The sequence below is a fragment of the Hypanus sabinus genome, chromosome 4 (genome assembly GCF_030144855.1).
Source record: "Hypanus sabinus isolate sHypSab1 chromosome 4, sHypSab1.hap1, whole genome shotgun sequence".
Classification (NCBI taxonomy): Eukaryota; Metazoa; Chordata; class Chondrichthyes; order Myliobatiformes; family Dasyatidae; genus Hypanus; species Hypanus sabinus.
The window spans coordinates 54231473-54248413 of NC_082709.1; the positions used below are offsets into that span (position 1 = coordinate 54231473).

Genomic DNA, 16941 nt, shown 5'->3' on the forward strand with positions numbered 1-16941 from the left:
TTCTTTTTGTTTCCAGGCCTTGTTGAAGATGGACTGCCAGGGTCTGGTTGCCAGGCTCATCCAGGATTTTGTATTGCTCACTACTGCTGTAGAGGTGGCCTCAAGGTGGAGAGAGCTAGCCGAGAAATTGGCCAGAGTTTCCAAGCAACAGATGGATGCTTATGAAGCTCCTCACAGGGACAAGAATGGAGTGATTGAAACTGAGGTAAGGTTATTCAGCTTGGCAGGTTTAGAGCAATCAGTACAGTACTCATATCTAGATTCTGTAGCAGAGCATTTATCCATCCACTCTCAAAGAGCCACTTTGAGTGTACTGTATCTGATCTTGCTGTATATTTTTCTACATATTTTACAACATCATACTTGGTTTTACAGAATGACGGTAATACACACAAAATGCTGGAGGAACTCAGCAGGCCTGGCAGCATCTATGTAACTACGCTACATCAACAACTGCATTGGTGCTGCTTCCTGCACCCATGCTGAGCTCATTTACTTCTTCAACTTTACTTCCAACTTCCACCCTGCCCTCAAATTTATCTCGTCCATTTCTGACACCTCCCTCCCCTTTCTCGATCGCTCTGTCTCTATCTCCGGAGACCGTTTATCCACTGATATATTTTATAAGTCCGCTGATTCTCACAGCTACCTGGACTATACCTCTTCCCACCCTGTCACTTGTAAAAATGCCATCACTGTCTCTCAATTCCTCCATCCCCCCCTGCACCTGTTCCATCTGAGGCTTTTCATTCTAGAACTAATGAGATGTCCTCTTCCTTTAAAAAAAGAAAGGGGCTTTCCTTCCTTTCCCTTCACCATTCCCCATTCCCCTCTCTCACTATATCTCCTTCCTGCCCATCACCTCCCCTGGTGCTCCTCTTCCTTCTCTTTTTTCCATGGCCTTCTGTCCTCTTCTGTCCGACTTCCCCCTTCTCCAGCCCTTTACCTCATTCACCAATCAACTTCCCAGCTTTTCTTTGCTCCTCCTCCTCACCCGGTTTCACCTATCACTTACTGCCTTGTACTTCTTCCCCCATTTCCTCCCAGCTTCTTGTGCAGATTCTCATCTCTTTGTTCCAGTCCTCATGAAGGGCCTCTGCCCGAAATGTCAACTTTACTCTTTTCCAAGATATCGCCTGGCCTGCTGAGTTCCTCCAGTACTTTGTATGTGTTGCAGATTTTCTCTTCTTTATTGAATGACTAATTAATTTGATTTTTTTCCTCCAACTTAATTATTAAATTGTCAATTTCTTCTCTCAATTTGTCTTAGCAAATTTTGGAAAGATTATAATTGCTCTCCAGTATGTTAAGCTGTGGATCCTCTTAATTAGTTAATGTTTTTTGCAGTCTTAAGTCTCCTAATTTATCATGGGTGATTGCTCTTAATATAGTGCTTCCATTTCAAAGATCATCCAAGTATCAGCTTAAGACATACAGAGGTGTTGAGAGGTAGGGCCCTAAGAGTGAGACTTACAGTCCAAAGAGAGAGTCATAGCTAACAAGACCTACCATTTTGCTTAGGACACGGCCACTCAGTTCAAAATGGCATTCAGAGGTTTTTTTAACAATGCCATCTGCACTTCATTGTTCAAGGACGCCTGCCGTCCAAGCCATGCTGTCTTCTCGCTGCTGCTATTGGGAAGGAGGTACAGGAGCCTCGGGTCCCACACCACCGGATTTAGGAACAATTATTACCCTTCAACTATCAGGCACAATTTGTATTTGAACAGTTTGTCTTCTCTACATTGTTTGCTTGTTAGTCATTGCTTATGTGTAGTTTTTCATTGATCCTATATTCTTTGTTCTGCCAGAAAGTGAATCTCAGGGTAGTATATGGTGACTTATACATCGATAATAAATCTACTTTGAACTTTATAACGTGCACTACGAACACTGGTAAATAGAAATGTCCTAACTTCTATACAGTCAAGAGCACATGAATCCTGTGTGCAATGCAGGCTAGTTAATTATTTGTGGATCAGGGCAAAAGTTTTGATATTTTTTAGAAGTATAAAACAACAATAGTTAGACATCCTATATTTTTAAAGTTTTGGAAAAACACTTTTCACCTCCAACATTGGCTGTTTTCCTCTGTACAGATGCCACCTAATCTTCTGATTGTTTTTAGTGGCAAAAATGTGGATGATTGGAGATCTAAAGAAAAATTTAAAATCATTTATGTTATACAGAAGCCCAACATAAAAACCTGTGCCAATATAACAGTAGATATTTTCCATCTCACCTTAACATAGTGATCATCTATTTGGAAAAAAAACTGCTTAAAGTACAAATATTGTTATGAATCACTGTTCTAATATGGCAAGCTAGAATTAAGACTCTAAATTATTTAAAATTAAATCATTAAAACAGATGAATCCAAACAAAATAAATGAAACTTGATGAATTTGAAGCTGATAAGGCCAGATCCTCTTCTTGGATTCTGTATTTATAGACAATAGGTGCAGAAGTAGACCATTCGGCCCTTCGAGCCTGCACCACCATTTTGAGATCATGGCTGATCAATCACTATCAATACCCTGTTCCTGCCTTGTCCCCATTTCCCTTGATTCCCCTATCCATCAGATATCTATCCAGCTCCTTCTTGAAAGCATCCAGAGAATTGGCCTCCACTACCTTCCGAGGCAGTGGGAGAAGAAGTTTCTCCTTAACTCTGTCCTAAATGACCCACCCCTTACTCTCAAACCATGCCCTCTGGTACCAGACTCTCCCAGCATCCGGAACATACTTCCTGCCTCTATCTTGTCCAATCCCTTAATAATCTTATATGTTTCAATCAGATCCCCTCTCAATCTCCTTAATTCCAGCGTGTACAAGCCCAGTCTCTCTAACCTTTCTGCGTAAGATAGTCCAGACATCCCAGGAATTAACCTTGTGAATCTACGCTGCACTTCCTCTGCAGCCAGGATGTCCTTCTTTAACCCTGGAGACCAAAACTGTACACAATACTCCAGGTGTGGTCACCAGGGCTCTGTACAAATGCAAGAGGATTTCCTTGCTCTTGTAATCAATTCCCTTTGTAATAAAGGCCAACATTCCATTAGCCTTCTTCACTGCCTGCTGCACTTGCTTATTCACCTTCAGTGACTGATGAACAAGGACTCCTAGATCTCTTTGTATTTCTCCCTTACCTAACTCGACACCGTTCAGATAATAGTCTGCCTTTCTGTTCTTGCTCCCAAAGTGGATAACCTCACACTTATTCACATTAAATGCCATCTGCCAAGTATCTGCCCACTCACCCAGCCTATCCAAGTCACCCTGAATTCTCCTAACATCCTCATCACATGTCACACTGCCACCCAGCTTAGTATCATCGGCAAATTTGCTGGTGTTATTTTTTATGCCTTCATCCAAATCGTTAACGTAAATGGTAAACAGCTGTGGTTCCAATACCGAGCCCTGTGGCACCCCACTAGTCACCACCTGCCATTCCGAGAAACACCCATTCACCACTACCCTTTGCTTTCTATCTGCCAACCAGTTTTCTATCCATGTCAATGCCTTCCCCCCCGATGCCCTGAGCTTTGATTTTACCCACCAATCTTCTATGTGGGACCTTATCAAATGCCTTCTGAAAATCGAGGTACACTACATCCACTGGATCTCCCTTGTCTAACTTCCTGGTTACATCCTCGAAAAACTCCCAACAGATTAGTCAACCATGATTTACCCTTGGTAAATCCATGCTGGCTCAGCCCAATCCTATCACTGCTATCTAGATATGCCACTATTTCATCCTTAATAATGGACTCTAGCATCTTTCCCATCACCGATGTCAGGTTGACAGGTCGATAGTTCTGTTTTCTCCCTCCCTCCTTTTTTAAAAAGTGGGATAACATTAGCCATTCTCCATTCCTCAGGAACTGATCCTGAATCTAAGGAACATTGGAAAATGATTACCAATGCATCCACAATTTCCAGGGCCACCTCCTTTAGTACCCTAGGGTGCAGACCATCTGGACCTGGGGATTTGTCAGCCTTCAGTCCCATCAGTCTTCTCATCACCGTTTCCTTCTGAATGTCAATCTGTTTCATTTCCTCTGTTACCCTATGTCCTTGGCCCATCCATACATCTGGGAGATTGCTTGTGTCTTCCTTAGTGAAAACAGATCTAAAGTACTCATTAAATTCTTCTGCCATTTCTTTGTTTCCCATAATAATTTCACCCAATTCATTCTTCAAGGGCCCAACATTGTTCTTAACCATCTTCTTTCTCTTCACATACCTAAAAAAGCTTTTGCTATCTTCCTTTATATTCTTGGCTAGCTTGCATTCGTACCTCATTTTTTTCTCCCAGTATTGTCTTTTTAGTTAAGTTCTGTTGTTCCTTAAAAACTTCCCAATCATCCGTCCTCCCACTCACCTTAGCTCTATCATATTTCCTTTTTTTTAATGCTATGCAACCTCTGACTTCCTTTGTCAACCACTGTGGCCCCTTTCCCCCCCTTTGAATCCTTCTCTGGGGGATGAACTGATTTTGCACCTTGTGCATTATTCCCAAGAATACCTGCCATTGCTGTTCCACTGTCTTTTCTGCTAGGCTATCAGTCCAGTCAACTTTGGCCAGCTCCTCCCTCATGGCTCCATAGTTTCCCCTGTTCAACCGCAACACTGACACCTCCGATCTGCCCTTATCCTTCTCAAATTGCAGATAAAAGCTTATCATATTGTGATCACTACCTCCTAATGGCTCCTTTACTGCGAAATTGCTTATCAAATCCTGTTCATTACATAACACTAAATCCAGAATAGTCTTGTCCCTGGTCGGCTCTCGTACAAGCTGTTCCAAGAATGCTTCCCGTAGGCACTCTACAAACTCCCTGTCCTGGGGTCCAGCAGCAACCTGGTTCTCCCAGTTCACCTGCATATTGAAATCCCCCATAACTACTGTGACATTACCTTTGCCACATGCCAATGTTAACTCCCTATTCAACTTGCACCCAATATCTGTGCTACTGTTTGGTGGCCTGCAGACAACACCCATTTGGGTCCTTTTGCCCTTACTGTTCCTCAGTTCTATCCACACAGATTCTACTTCTCCTGACCCTATGTCCCCCCTTGCAAAGGACTGAATCTCATTCCTCACCAACAGGGCCACCCCACCCCCTCTGCCCACATTTCTGTCCCTATGATAGCACGTATACCCTTGTACATTCATTTCCCAGATCTGATCTCCCTGCAGTCATATCTCTGTTATCCCAACAACATCATAGTTACCCATTCGCACCTGAGCTTCAAGCTCATCCGCCTTATTTCTGACACTTTGTGTATTCAGATATAGAATTTTTAACCCATTTTTCCTTTCTCTGTTTGAATCTCTGCCTATTGTGCTTAACCCAGCTCCCTGAACTCCCATCGGGCTATACGCTCCTAGAATTTTGTTGTCCTTCCTAAATTTACTTACTCTTTCAACACATTTAACTCCATGTTCCGTCAGACCATCCCTCTGTACATGTGTCCTCCTTATCACTTGTTCCGCCCCACCTTCCTCTACTACACACTTAATATTCCAGAACAGTGTAGTCCCCACCTGTCCTTTATTCTTCCTCTCGCTATCCTCCCTCACATTCTGGATCCCCGCCCCCAGCAAATTTAGTTTAAACCCCCCCCCCCCAAGAAGCACTGGCAAACTTCCCTGCAAGAATGTTAGCACCGCTCCAGTTCAGGTGTAAACTGTCCCTTCGGAACAGATCCCACCTTCTCTGGAACAAAGCCCAATTATCTACAAACCTGAAGCCCTCCCTCCTGCACCATCCTCTCAGCCACATATTAATCTTTATAATCCTTCTGTTCCTTGCCTCACTCGCACGTGGCACAGGTAGCAATCCTGAGATTGTTACCCTGGAGGTCCTGCTCTTCAGCTTCGCAGCTAATTCCCTGAACTCCCTACGCAGGACCCCCTCACTCATCCTACCCACGTCATTGATCCCTACATGGACCACAACATCTGGATTCTTGCCCTCCCTCTCGAGAATAACCTGCTCCCGATCTGAGAAGTCTCGGACCCCAGCACGAGGGAAGCAACATACCATCCGAGACTCCCGATCTTCCCCACAAAATCTCCTATCCAATCCCCCGACTATAGAATCCTCTATCAATACCGCTCTCTTCTCTTCCCTCCTCCCCTTCCTAGTCAAGGGTCCAACCTCAGTGCCAGAGACAGGACCACTGCAGCTTGTTCCTGGTAGGTCATCCCCACCAACAGTATCCAAAGCAGTATACTTATTGTTGATGGGAACGGCCACAGGGGTGCTCTGCTCTCTCTGTCTGCTCCCCCTGCCTCTCTTGACTGTCACCCATTTGCCTACCTCCTGACTTTTCGGTGTGACTACCTCCCAATAACTCTTATCTATCTCTGCCTCTGCCTCCCGAATGATCCGTAGTTCATCCAGCTCCTGCTCCAATTCCCTAACTCGGTCTGATAGGAGCTGCAGCTGGATGCACCTATTGCAGGTGTGGTCATCAGGAACAACTGTGTTGACCCTGACCTCCCACATACTGCATACGGAGCACACCACTGCTCTGACTGTCTCCCCCATTACCTGATCCTAGATTAGTCAGAATAAATGAAAAACAGACTTCTTGTCGAAGTCCTCTTGCGCCGAAGCCCACTGAGCCAAAGCCCAGCACTCTGCTCCTGCGCACTCCACTGCCCGTACCAACGCTGCCCGCTCCTGAAAGTGGGCCACTTTTTAAAGCCCACGCTCGTCGCTGACGTCACCCGCGCTTGCGCAGCTTTACCTTCCTCCTCAGGTATTCTCCAGGTAGGTCCGAGGGTCTTGGCCTTCCTACAACGGCTGATCCTCCGATCTCATGTCGATCACAAGCACTCCTTACTCCCGCTCCGCTGCCCGCACCGACGCAGTTAGTACGCAGTTTGTTTTTATATACTTCACTATAAAATTGCTAGATGTGAACAACTGACACTGTGGTGTAAATAAGCCATCACCTGACACTCAGCTTGGTCAGGCTTTCAACATGTTATGTAAAATCAGACTGTTTACATTAAACTTCCATGTGCTTGAGAGAAATTTTCATCATTCCATTAATTTTTAACTGAAGTTGTATTTATACAAACATGTGGGCACCTTGTTTGTTTCCCAGTCGATTTAGTGTTTTAATTAAATTACGTCAGTGGAAAACAAGTGTTTTTCTTCAGATTCTTTGTGAATATATCTGAGGTTTAGATAGTTTGATGTGGTTGAAGTGTTTATTCTGGATCAGGTGGGTACCCAAGAATAATTCAACAAGCATTTAGATGGAAATGAAATAGCATCATATATTCTCTGTAAGCTATCAAAAATTGAGATTTAATAACTCACTACAAAGGACTTCCTTTCTAATACTGCTACTGCCAAATTTCTTAGATTCTATCCCAGTTAAGATGACTATGCTACCAGTCTGTGTACATTCCCACAAGTGACATTTATGGACAAGTTATAGTTCGCCCATTTGTATTCAGTGTGGCAGCCAAACCACAAGGCATAGAGAGCTGGGAATATCAAATTTTCATCCCTTCCCCCTCTGGTTCAGCAAAAAGAAACATAAACTTATGACAGACACAATTTCAAAAAGAGTCCTCTGTACAATTCTACTTACAGTTTGTGAAAAGCTGAATTCAGTAAGTTAAGTTGATAACAGCGCAAAACAAGGAGTGTTAAGAAATCTAGCCAGGTTCAAACTTAGCAAGACTAAAGGAAGTTTATCACATCTCTTGCACAATGTCTCCTGAAATTGTTTCCTGGTTTTCCCCAATCCCCAAAAGCCCTGGATCTATTGACCCTCCAGTGGCCATTCACATCTGCACATTCAAAAACTGTGCTCTATGAAGCTTTATCTGGTCAATCTATCAGCATCTATCTGCTAGCCTGAGTTGAATTTAAGAATGCACATGCTGGCACAACAAGGCACAAGTCTCCTGCTAATTCCTGGTTGTAGGTGGAGAGTTCTATTCTCCACCTCAAAATTTTATCATTTTTGATTTTGCCCCGCTGTTGGTTGCTGAACATGAATGCAACTGAGCGCTGGTCGGTCAGCAAAGTGAACCTTTTGCCAGCGAGATAGTGCCTCCAGTGCCTAATAGCTTCCACTATGGCCTGGGCTTCTTTCTCCACCACGGAGTGCCGAATTTCAGGGCCCTGAAGGGTACGAGAGAAGAGTGCTACTGGTCTTCCTGCCTGATTGAGGGTAGCAGCCTGCGCGAAGTTGGAGGCATCACTCTCTACTTGGAAGGGAATGGTCTCGTCCACCGCATGCATCGTTGCTTTGGCAACGTCCCCTTTAATGCGGCTGAAGGCCGCGTGGGCCTCGGCTGAGAGGGGAAATGCGGTGGACTTGACCAGGGGGCGGGCCTTGTCTGCATAGTGAGGGACCCATTGGGCGTAATAGGAAAAGAAGCCCAGGCACCGTTTGAGGGCTCTGAGGGTGGTTGGCACTGGTCCATCATCTGGTCCATTTCCCTCTGGAAGACAGAGACACCATTCGTGACACCGAAGGGGACAGGAAGTGATAGAGCCTGCCGCCTGCCTTGAAGGCGGTATAGGGGCAGTCCTCCAGGCAGATGGGGAGCTGATGGTAAGCGGATTTCAGGTCTATGGTCGAGTACACCTTGTACTGAGCTATCTGATTGACCATATCCGCGATGCGGGGTAGGGGGTACGCATCAAGCTGCGTGAACCTTTTGATGGTCTGGCTATAGTCCACGATCATCCTATTTTTCTGCCCGGTCCGAACAACAACCACCTGGGCCCTCCAAGGACTTGTGCTTGGCTCAATGATCCCCTCCCCGAGCAGCCGCTGCACCTCCGACTGAATGAAGGCCCTGTCCCCTGCGCTGTACCTCCTGCTTTTAGTTGCCACAGGTTTACAGTCGGGGGTCAGGTTGGCGAACAGCAGTGGGGGAGGGATCTTGAGGGTGGAGAGGCTGCAGGTGGTGTCAGTAGTGCGGCTGTCAGCATGGTGCTGGGTGGGATGTGCGGGTCGGTGTGTGTGTGTGTGGTCAGTAGCAGGGTATATGACGAAGTCCCACAAAACTGAAGATTTCTGGCAGTGATTAGTGGGAGGGGCCCATCATACTCCATTGTCACACTTCTCAGGTGGCTCTGGAAATCCAGCCCCAATAGCACAGGCGCACACAGTTGAGGCATGACCAGTAAAGCAAAGTCCCAATATTCTGTGCCCTGTTGCTACACAATCCCCCCGGATATCTGTGGAATGCGATCCAGAAGCCATGGTGACCTTCTGGCTTACCGGCTGTCACGAGTCCGCAGCGTTGCACTGTGTCCGGGTGAATAAAACTCTCAGGGCTGCCCATGTCAAACAGGCTGCTAGTCCTGTGCCCCTCCAACAGGTTGTCCATCATTGACCTTGTGAGCTGGTGTGGAGCGCTTTGGTCGAGAGTCAAGGAGGCCAGAGTTGCATTGCTGTCTTGGTGCCTGGTAAGCACCCGTGGGTGGGAGGCAGGGCGAGGTGGCGCCGACAAAGATGGCCGCCCCCATGCCTCGCACGCAGCGGGCAGGCAAGATGGTGGCGACCAAGATGGCGACCCCCATGCCTCGTATGCGGCACTGCTGGACCCCGCAGGCCTTGTCGAAGTGGCCCTTCTTTCTATAGCTGGAGCAGGTAGCGTCTTGGGCCGGGCAGTGTTTTCTGGGATTTTTTTCGAGTCCATAGAAGTAACGCTGTGCGGACTTGCAACTGACAGCAGCCGAGGTCCATTCACCGGCGGGTTGCGGGATCTGCGGTGTCCACGGGGCTGGTGGGAGATCGCGTGCCTGGACAACGTCAGCATCGTGCAGCGTGGCCTCCAGCATATCGGCCAGCTTGATCGCTGAACGTAAGGTAAGATCGGCGTGTTCCAGCAGTCACTGGCACACATACACTGACCTGATCCCCGTAATGAAGGCGTCTCGTACCAGGAGCTCCGCATGCTGTTCCTCTGTCAGTCCCCTGCGGTCGCAGGCCCGCACGAGTGTCTGTAGGGCCCGGACAAACTCAGCGCTCGACTCTCCAGCCCGCTGCCGCCGTGTCGCTAAGCGATGTCTTGCGTAGACGGTGTTCACTGGCCGCAGGTACTGTCTTTTGAGGGTATCCAGTGCCCCTTGGTAGGTCGGCAGGTCCCTGATCAGGGAGTAAACCCACGGACTGACTCTGGAGAGGAGAATTTTGTGCATCGAGGCAGGCTTGGTCACACGAATCTCTTCCAGGTACGATTGGAAGCATGCAAGCCAGAGTTCAACTGGTTTCCAGAGATTGAGGGTCAATATCCAGTCTGTCGGGTCGTAAAATGCTCTCCATGTTTTAAAACTGCTGCTAATAAAATTGATGCACCATCAATAACTCTTGGAGACGGGAGGCGAACGATAGGCTTTTATTAGCAGCAAAACGGAGCACAGCATCTCGGAGACTGAGGGGGGAGCAGTGCCTCCAATCGCCTTTATACAGGGGTCTGTGGGAGGAGCCACAGGAGCAGTCAGCAGAGGGGTGTGTCCAGACAGGTATACATAGTTTACCACGGGTTTTTCAGCTAATCAAGCACCTTTTTTAAAGATAGTTTATTGATCAGCTTAATTGATCATGTGGATAGGCAGAAGCTTTTTCCCAGGGCTGAAATGGCTAACACGAGGGGGCATAGTTTTAAAGTGCTTGGAAGTAGGTACAAGGGGGATGTCTTTCACACAGAGTGTGGTGGGTGCGTGGAATGCACTGCCAACGAAGGTGGTGGAAGCGGATACAATAGAGCCTTTTAAAAGACTCTTAGATAGGTAGATGGAACCTTGAAAAATAGAGGGCTATGTGGTAGAGAAATTGTGGGCCAAAGGGCCTGTAATGTGCTGTAGATTCTTACGTTTCTGTTAATTTGTCACATGTACATCGAAAAACACAATAAAATGTGTGGTTTGTGCCAAATCAAATCAGTGTGGGTTGTGCTGGGCCGCCATACTTCTGGCGCCAACATAACGTGCCCACAACTCACTAACCCTACACTCGTACGTCTTAGGAATGTGGGAGGAAACAGGAGCACTTGGAGGAAACCCACATGGTTACAGCCAAAATATATAAACTCCTTAAAGGTAGTGGCCAGAACTGAACTCTGATCAGTGATCATTGGCACTAGTGACAATAGCATTATACTTGCTGCTATGCTACTGAGCCACCACCTATGCTACAGTGCTGCCCCCTATACTACCTTGTGTGGAATCTGACCTTGTCTGCAACTGCTGTCCGTCTCTAATTGTCCCTGAGCTTGCCAATTCACTTTCAGACACTTTATTCCTTTCCTTTCTTTTTCCCTACATTGCCAGCCAGGCTTTCTAATTTCAGACGACTGTTGATTCATGCACTGAATTGTCACTGATTCTCTATAATGAAGGGATATGGATCACAAAGCTTGCCCTTCATAGGGATGGAGTGTTTTTAATGTGTTCATGTGACCAGTAGATAAATGTTGTGCACAAGGGAAGTTTTACCCAAGGACTGTGGATTTTCATGCAGGCTAGAATTTCAACAGCCTGTTTAACAGGCACAGTCCATTATTCTGTATGATGTAGCTACATTTGACCTTCAACAATAACAATCAGAGTCATTTACTAATCCTGGTAAACGGTTAAATGATTGAACTTACATGAGGCCTACTTACAGGTGTTTCTTTGCTGCTGAACTGACCACAGAGTCAGAATCAGAAATAGGTTTATTATCACTGACGTGTGTCATGAAATTTGTAACTTAGCAGCAGCAGTACAAATGCAATACTTGATTATTTGAAAAGAAAGAAACAATTTAAGTAAAACAATTACAGTAAGTATATTTGTGTATTTTAAATAGATCAAAAATAGTGCAAAAACAGAAATATATTTTTTAAAAATGGTGAGATTGTGTTCATGGGATCAATGTCCATTTAGCATGGCAGAGGGGATGAAGCTGTTCCTGAATTACTGAGTGTGTACCTTCAAGCTGCTGTACCACCTTCCTGATGGTAACAAATGATAAGAGGCCAGGTTCCAGGTGATGGGGATCCTGAATAATGGCCACCGCCTTTCTGAGGCATCGCTCCTTGAAAATGTCTTGGATACTACAGAGGCTAGTACCCAAGATGGAGCTGACTAATTTTATAACATTCTGTGGATGCATTTGTGCAGTAACAGACAGTGATGCAGCCCGTCACAATACTCTCCATGGTACATCTATAGAAGTTTTCAGGTGACAAATCAAGTCTCTTCAAACTCTTAATGAAATGTAGCTGGTGTCATTCTTTCTTTATAGCTGCATGGATATTTTGGGATCACGTTAGATCCCCTTAGATCTTGACACCCAGGACCTTGAGATTGCTCAAGACTCTCCACTTCAGATCCCTGTACGAGGATTGGTTCGTCTTCCCGCATCTTACTTTTCCTGAAGTCCACAATCGGCTCTTTTGTCTAAAGCAAATTCCTCGTCCTTAACCCAAGGCAAATCCCTCAGGCACAACTGAAGTATGCTGGTGTTCTTGCTATACTAAACATCACAGGGTAACCTGACATGTGAATAACAGCTTGCTTAATGTTAGTCAAAGTTTATATCCGCCTTCCTTCTCAGTTCACAACTTGTCATTAATAAACAGACCTGCTAATCAAAGGAACAGAAATTTGTCAAATTTTATAGGATGTCCTAAAATAATCACTAATTGATGAATTATTATCGTGCATTGTTGCATCTGGCAAGGTTCCAGAATCAAGTTGGGGTAATCATTTTGACTACAGTTGGAGTACACCTGATTGTAAAGCTAATATTGAACTTCTAAAATATCACTGTAATATTAGGGCAGTTTGTTGTGGTTTTAAGGTTATTGATATCTTGCTGTTAATATGGGGAGGAGAGTTCTTTGGTTCAGTTAGTTCCAACAAATTTTATTTCTAATTATAATTCTGACCTCAAAGAACTATTGCACCAATTGTTATCGAAGAAGCAGGAGTAGCCCATGTGGTCTCCAATCTTGATGTACCTCTAAAATCATAAACACGCGATTCTGCAGATACCGGAAATCCAGAGGAACAAAGAAAACACTGGCAGAGCTCAGCATAAAGAGGAATGTAACAGTTGAAATGTCAGGCTGAGATCCTTCATCAGGACTGGAAAGGAAGGGGAAGAAGCTAGATTAAGAATGGGGAGGGAGGGGAAGGAGTATAATGTATCCTGTAAGATCACAATGCACTCAGATACAGGTGCTTCTACGGGGCCAAACAAAGGTGGTGATGTCTTTTTTTTAAACATTTTTACGATCACGAAATGCTGCTGGACGTTAAGAACTTGAAGTACTGCAGGTCTACCCCATCAGCAAGTTGCTTATTGGGAGAGAAACTGAAGGACTAGCACTTGGTGCAGACCGTGCTGTTGTCTGTGTCAGGCCCTGGAGTGGGTGCGCGACGGAGGTGTGCAGCCTAACGGCAAGTGATTGTCTTAAACGCTTTTCTTGTGATCGCAGGACCCTGTTGGGCATTGTTAATGTAGAATGCTATACAATTCTAATTCATCGGCTTATTGGCAGACTTCAGGGGGTGGACAGTGGGGGAACTGCATGGCCTCGGTGGTAGTGAGGACCAAGCTTCAAGCAGCGGCATTGCCTCTTCGCATCCGGCCAGGAGAGGGGCTTCAGAGTCCGTGCGCTCCACTAGAGCGCCAGAGACCTCGTGGCACGGCACACGTTGGTGCTGCCTTCCACTGTTCACCTGGCAGAAGACAAGATGCATTGTGTTTGACTGCTGCAGCATTCATTGACTTGAGGACATAGAGTATATGTTTTGTGTGACTGTATTTTGCAGCTGTCTTATCTGTGTTATATGTGCCTTTTGTGGTGTATGACTTGGTGCTTTATACCTTGGCCCCGGAGTAATGCTGTTTCATTTGGCTGTATTCATGGGTATTTGTGAATGGTTGAATGACAATTAAACTTGAATTTGAACTTCAACAAGCTGGCAAGTGATCCTTGAAGCTAGGTGAGGGGGAAGGTTGGTGAAGGTAGGGAGAAGCTGGGAGGTGATAAGTGGAAAAGGTGTTTGTTGTTACTTTGTAAAACCCATTCCTTTCTGGTCAAGAGACTGCGTATCCTACTTTTAAAATAAGTTGGCTATTTCACAAGATCTTTGCCCAATGATCCAATTAGAAATTTTTTAAAAAATCATTAAATCAATTCAGATGTCATCCTGGCTTTACCTTTCTGTATGGAGCTTCCATGTTGGTAAAAGAAAGTGAGATTGTAGCAAAGACAACTGAATGGGAATACCCTTTGCTATCCGAGAAACTGTAGTGCTTTAAAAGCCCAAAGTGAATGCTGTCATTAAAAAAAGTAACAGCTCTAACTGGTTTGTATCCTTCCAGGCTATGTGGAAACCAGCCTATGACTTCCTACTGACATGGAGTGCACAAATTGGAGACAGCTACAGAGACGTGATCCAAGAACTGCACATGGGGCTGGACAAGATGAAGCATCCCATCACAAAACGCTGGAAACACTTGACTGGAACCCTCATCCTGGTCCACACCCTTGATATCCTCAGAGCAGCAGCCTTCAGTCCTTCTGATCCAGATGACGTTACTAATTGAACTGTACTCTCTCTCGCCTATTCAGTGAAGACTCAGTGACAGCAGAGAGTAAGTTCAAGTTACTTGGCCTAATTTCTCATTAGTGCCGGCAGGAATTACCCAGCTTTGCAACTCTGGGGTTTCTGTGTTGCAAAGAACATCAATTGTCAGTTTTATGGCATGGTGTTCAAACTATTACCATGAAAGGCAAAGCTTAGTCTGGCTCCTAAAACTTTTTAAAAAGAGCCAATGAATGTTGGAAGTAAAGTCTGAGAGCTTGTTTTGCACAAAATCAATCATGTTATATATGGGAAGTGGATAAATCCTCCAGTGAGTTGTAATACAGCTCTCCCCTGACAACCATCCCCCAACACCCTCCCCACTAACAAAGTGGTTTGTTTTCTAAAGAACTCTTCATCGTGCGATAATTCGTGCAGCTGGAGATATGGTAAACGATTAACTTTCATGGCTGATACCTGCTGTCTTGGATGGTGAGAAGTCAGAAGCTACTCCAAAGCCTTCGAATGAAAATGCAGTAAATCTGGAGCAAAGCAAACCACACTAGTTCTGCCAAGTTGCGACATACAAATCATTCTTCCAATGGCCGTTGTTGTCAGACAGAAGAACTTGGGTGCGTGAGAGGTTTATTTTCCTAATTTAAATAACTTGGTTATTTGACGAATTCCTTTCCAATGACCCAGTCAAAAAGTTATTAGATGTTATTAGCTTCTGCAGATCTATATTTGAAAGACAGTTTCGAAATGTGTTCCCCACATTCATTACTAATCAAATGTTCACTATCTGTAGTCAAAACTCTAATGAAGTTGCATTAATGTTTTTGAACTTGTAACAATTGTGCTATAGTGTAAAAAAAACTAATCTTTTTAAATGTGTCAAAGGACTGAGCAATGTTCTAGAATTGGTCTTCAGTCCACTTCCCAAAAAACTTCTTGAATGTAGTTTTTAAGCTTTGTAAATATAGCAGAAGTCATAACTACCTCAGGTACGTCTAACTTTGTACTTTACCTGCTTTAAAAATGACAGCGCAGCTTTTAATCATATTAACCCAACCCCTCTCCCCCCTGCCCCTAAGGCAACAGAAGTGTTTTCACTATCGTTGTCTTTATATCATTTATACCAAGTGTTTGCCTTAAAGCTGTACTTTGGGGAGCTGCAAAGGGAAAATTGGACATGTTGAGACATGTTTGCACTTTGAGCTGGGAAGCTGGCCCCAATTACTGCATGTTTCAACACTGACAAACCACATACAGTGATTATTAGCAATCAAACCAAATCCATTCTGTAATGCCATCCAGATATTTAGTAATTTCCAGTCTAAGGCAATGATTTTTAAGTTAACCAGCATTGGGTTAATGTGAGATAATTGAAAATGCAGATGGTCAGTCGGAGGGGTAGCAGGAAAAACAAAGCAGTACAATATGAAAGGTTTTGTACTGAAGATATATAGCAGTGTGGGGTCCAAATCTGTGTATTTTATGGACAGTGGCTGTCTAGCCCATGCAGTTCCTCTTGTAATATAACTGGTACTGGATTCCAGAAGCAACAAGGTTTCATTTTATCAACATAATCCTGGAAATCATAACATGTACATATATTCCCTGGTGATCCTTGTAACAGGTAATGTGATTTGAAATGCATTATTTTCTCAAAGCCTGATCTCCTTGACTAATACACTTCACTTACCTTTGACCTATTCATTTTTGCAAAGAGTTGAAATTTCCTTTCTGGAAGGTGAATTTGCTTAACTTCTGATCATGGACATCCAAGTTACAGATCACATGGAGTTATTTGTCTGCAGTACTGATTATCAAACATGTGATTTTTATCTTTCCTGAAGAGTTTAGATTAATTACTTTAGCCATTCCACTTAAAGCGCTCAAAGATTGCATTGACTGATGCCAGCAAAGTTGTTAATAATGTATGATTGAAGAAACACTGTGCTTTACACCATGTTGAAACAACAGAATCAAAAACTCATTTTCCTGTTTGTTGCTCCTAATTGTTGCCCACCCTTTAGTAGTGCAAATACATTAATGGGATAACTGGTATTTCTTGGGCAAGGGTCAGTGAGGTATCTTGGTTGCCCAGTTTCATTTACTTGATTGCTCATTTCAGTAATGCTTGCCATAAAATATTCAGAGCTGCAATACCTCCTGTCATTGCTACATTTCTGAGGGACTCTGCTAGACCTGAGAAAGGAAGTATGACAACTTATGTAGACTTAGTTATGTTCTGTCAGCGATCCAAATCTTTTCTCTTGTTTTGCTTGAGATTGCATTTGCATTCATACACACACTAATATTATATGCATTGTTCCTTTTTTATTTTGTAATGCATATTGTG

The 16941-nt window shown here is 44.5% G+C and overlaps 1 protein-coding gene across 6 annotated transcripts in view; it reads left to right on the plus strand.

The window, feature by feature from the left end:
- LOC132392769 (SH3 domain-binding protein 4-like) overlaps window positions 1-16941 on the plus strand; it is a 174848-nt gene that overhangs the window by 72233 nt on the left and 85674 nt on the right. For 4 of the 6 annotated variants that reach the window (XM_059967094.1, XM_059967092.1, XM_059967093.1 and 1 more), the window contains one exon: window positions 17-205. In XM_059967094.1, coding sequence (XP_059823077.1) covers window positions 17-205 — 189 coding nt within the window. Of the gene's footprint in view, window positions 1-16; window positions 206-14373; window positions 15379-16941 lie in introns of those variants that run through there. The other 2 variants (XM_059967095.1, XM_059967098.1) reach the window with 2 other exon arrangements.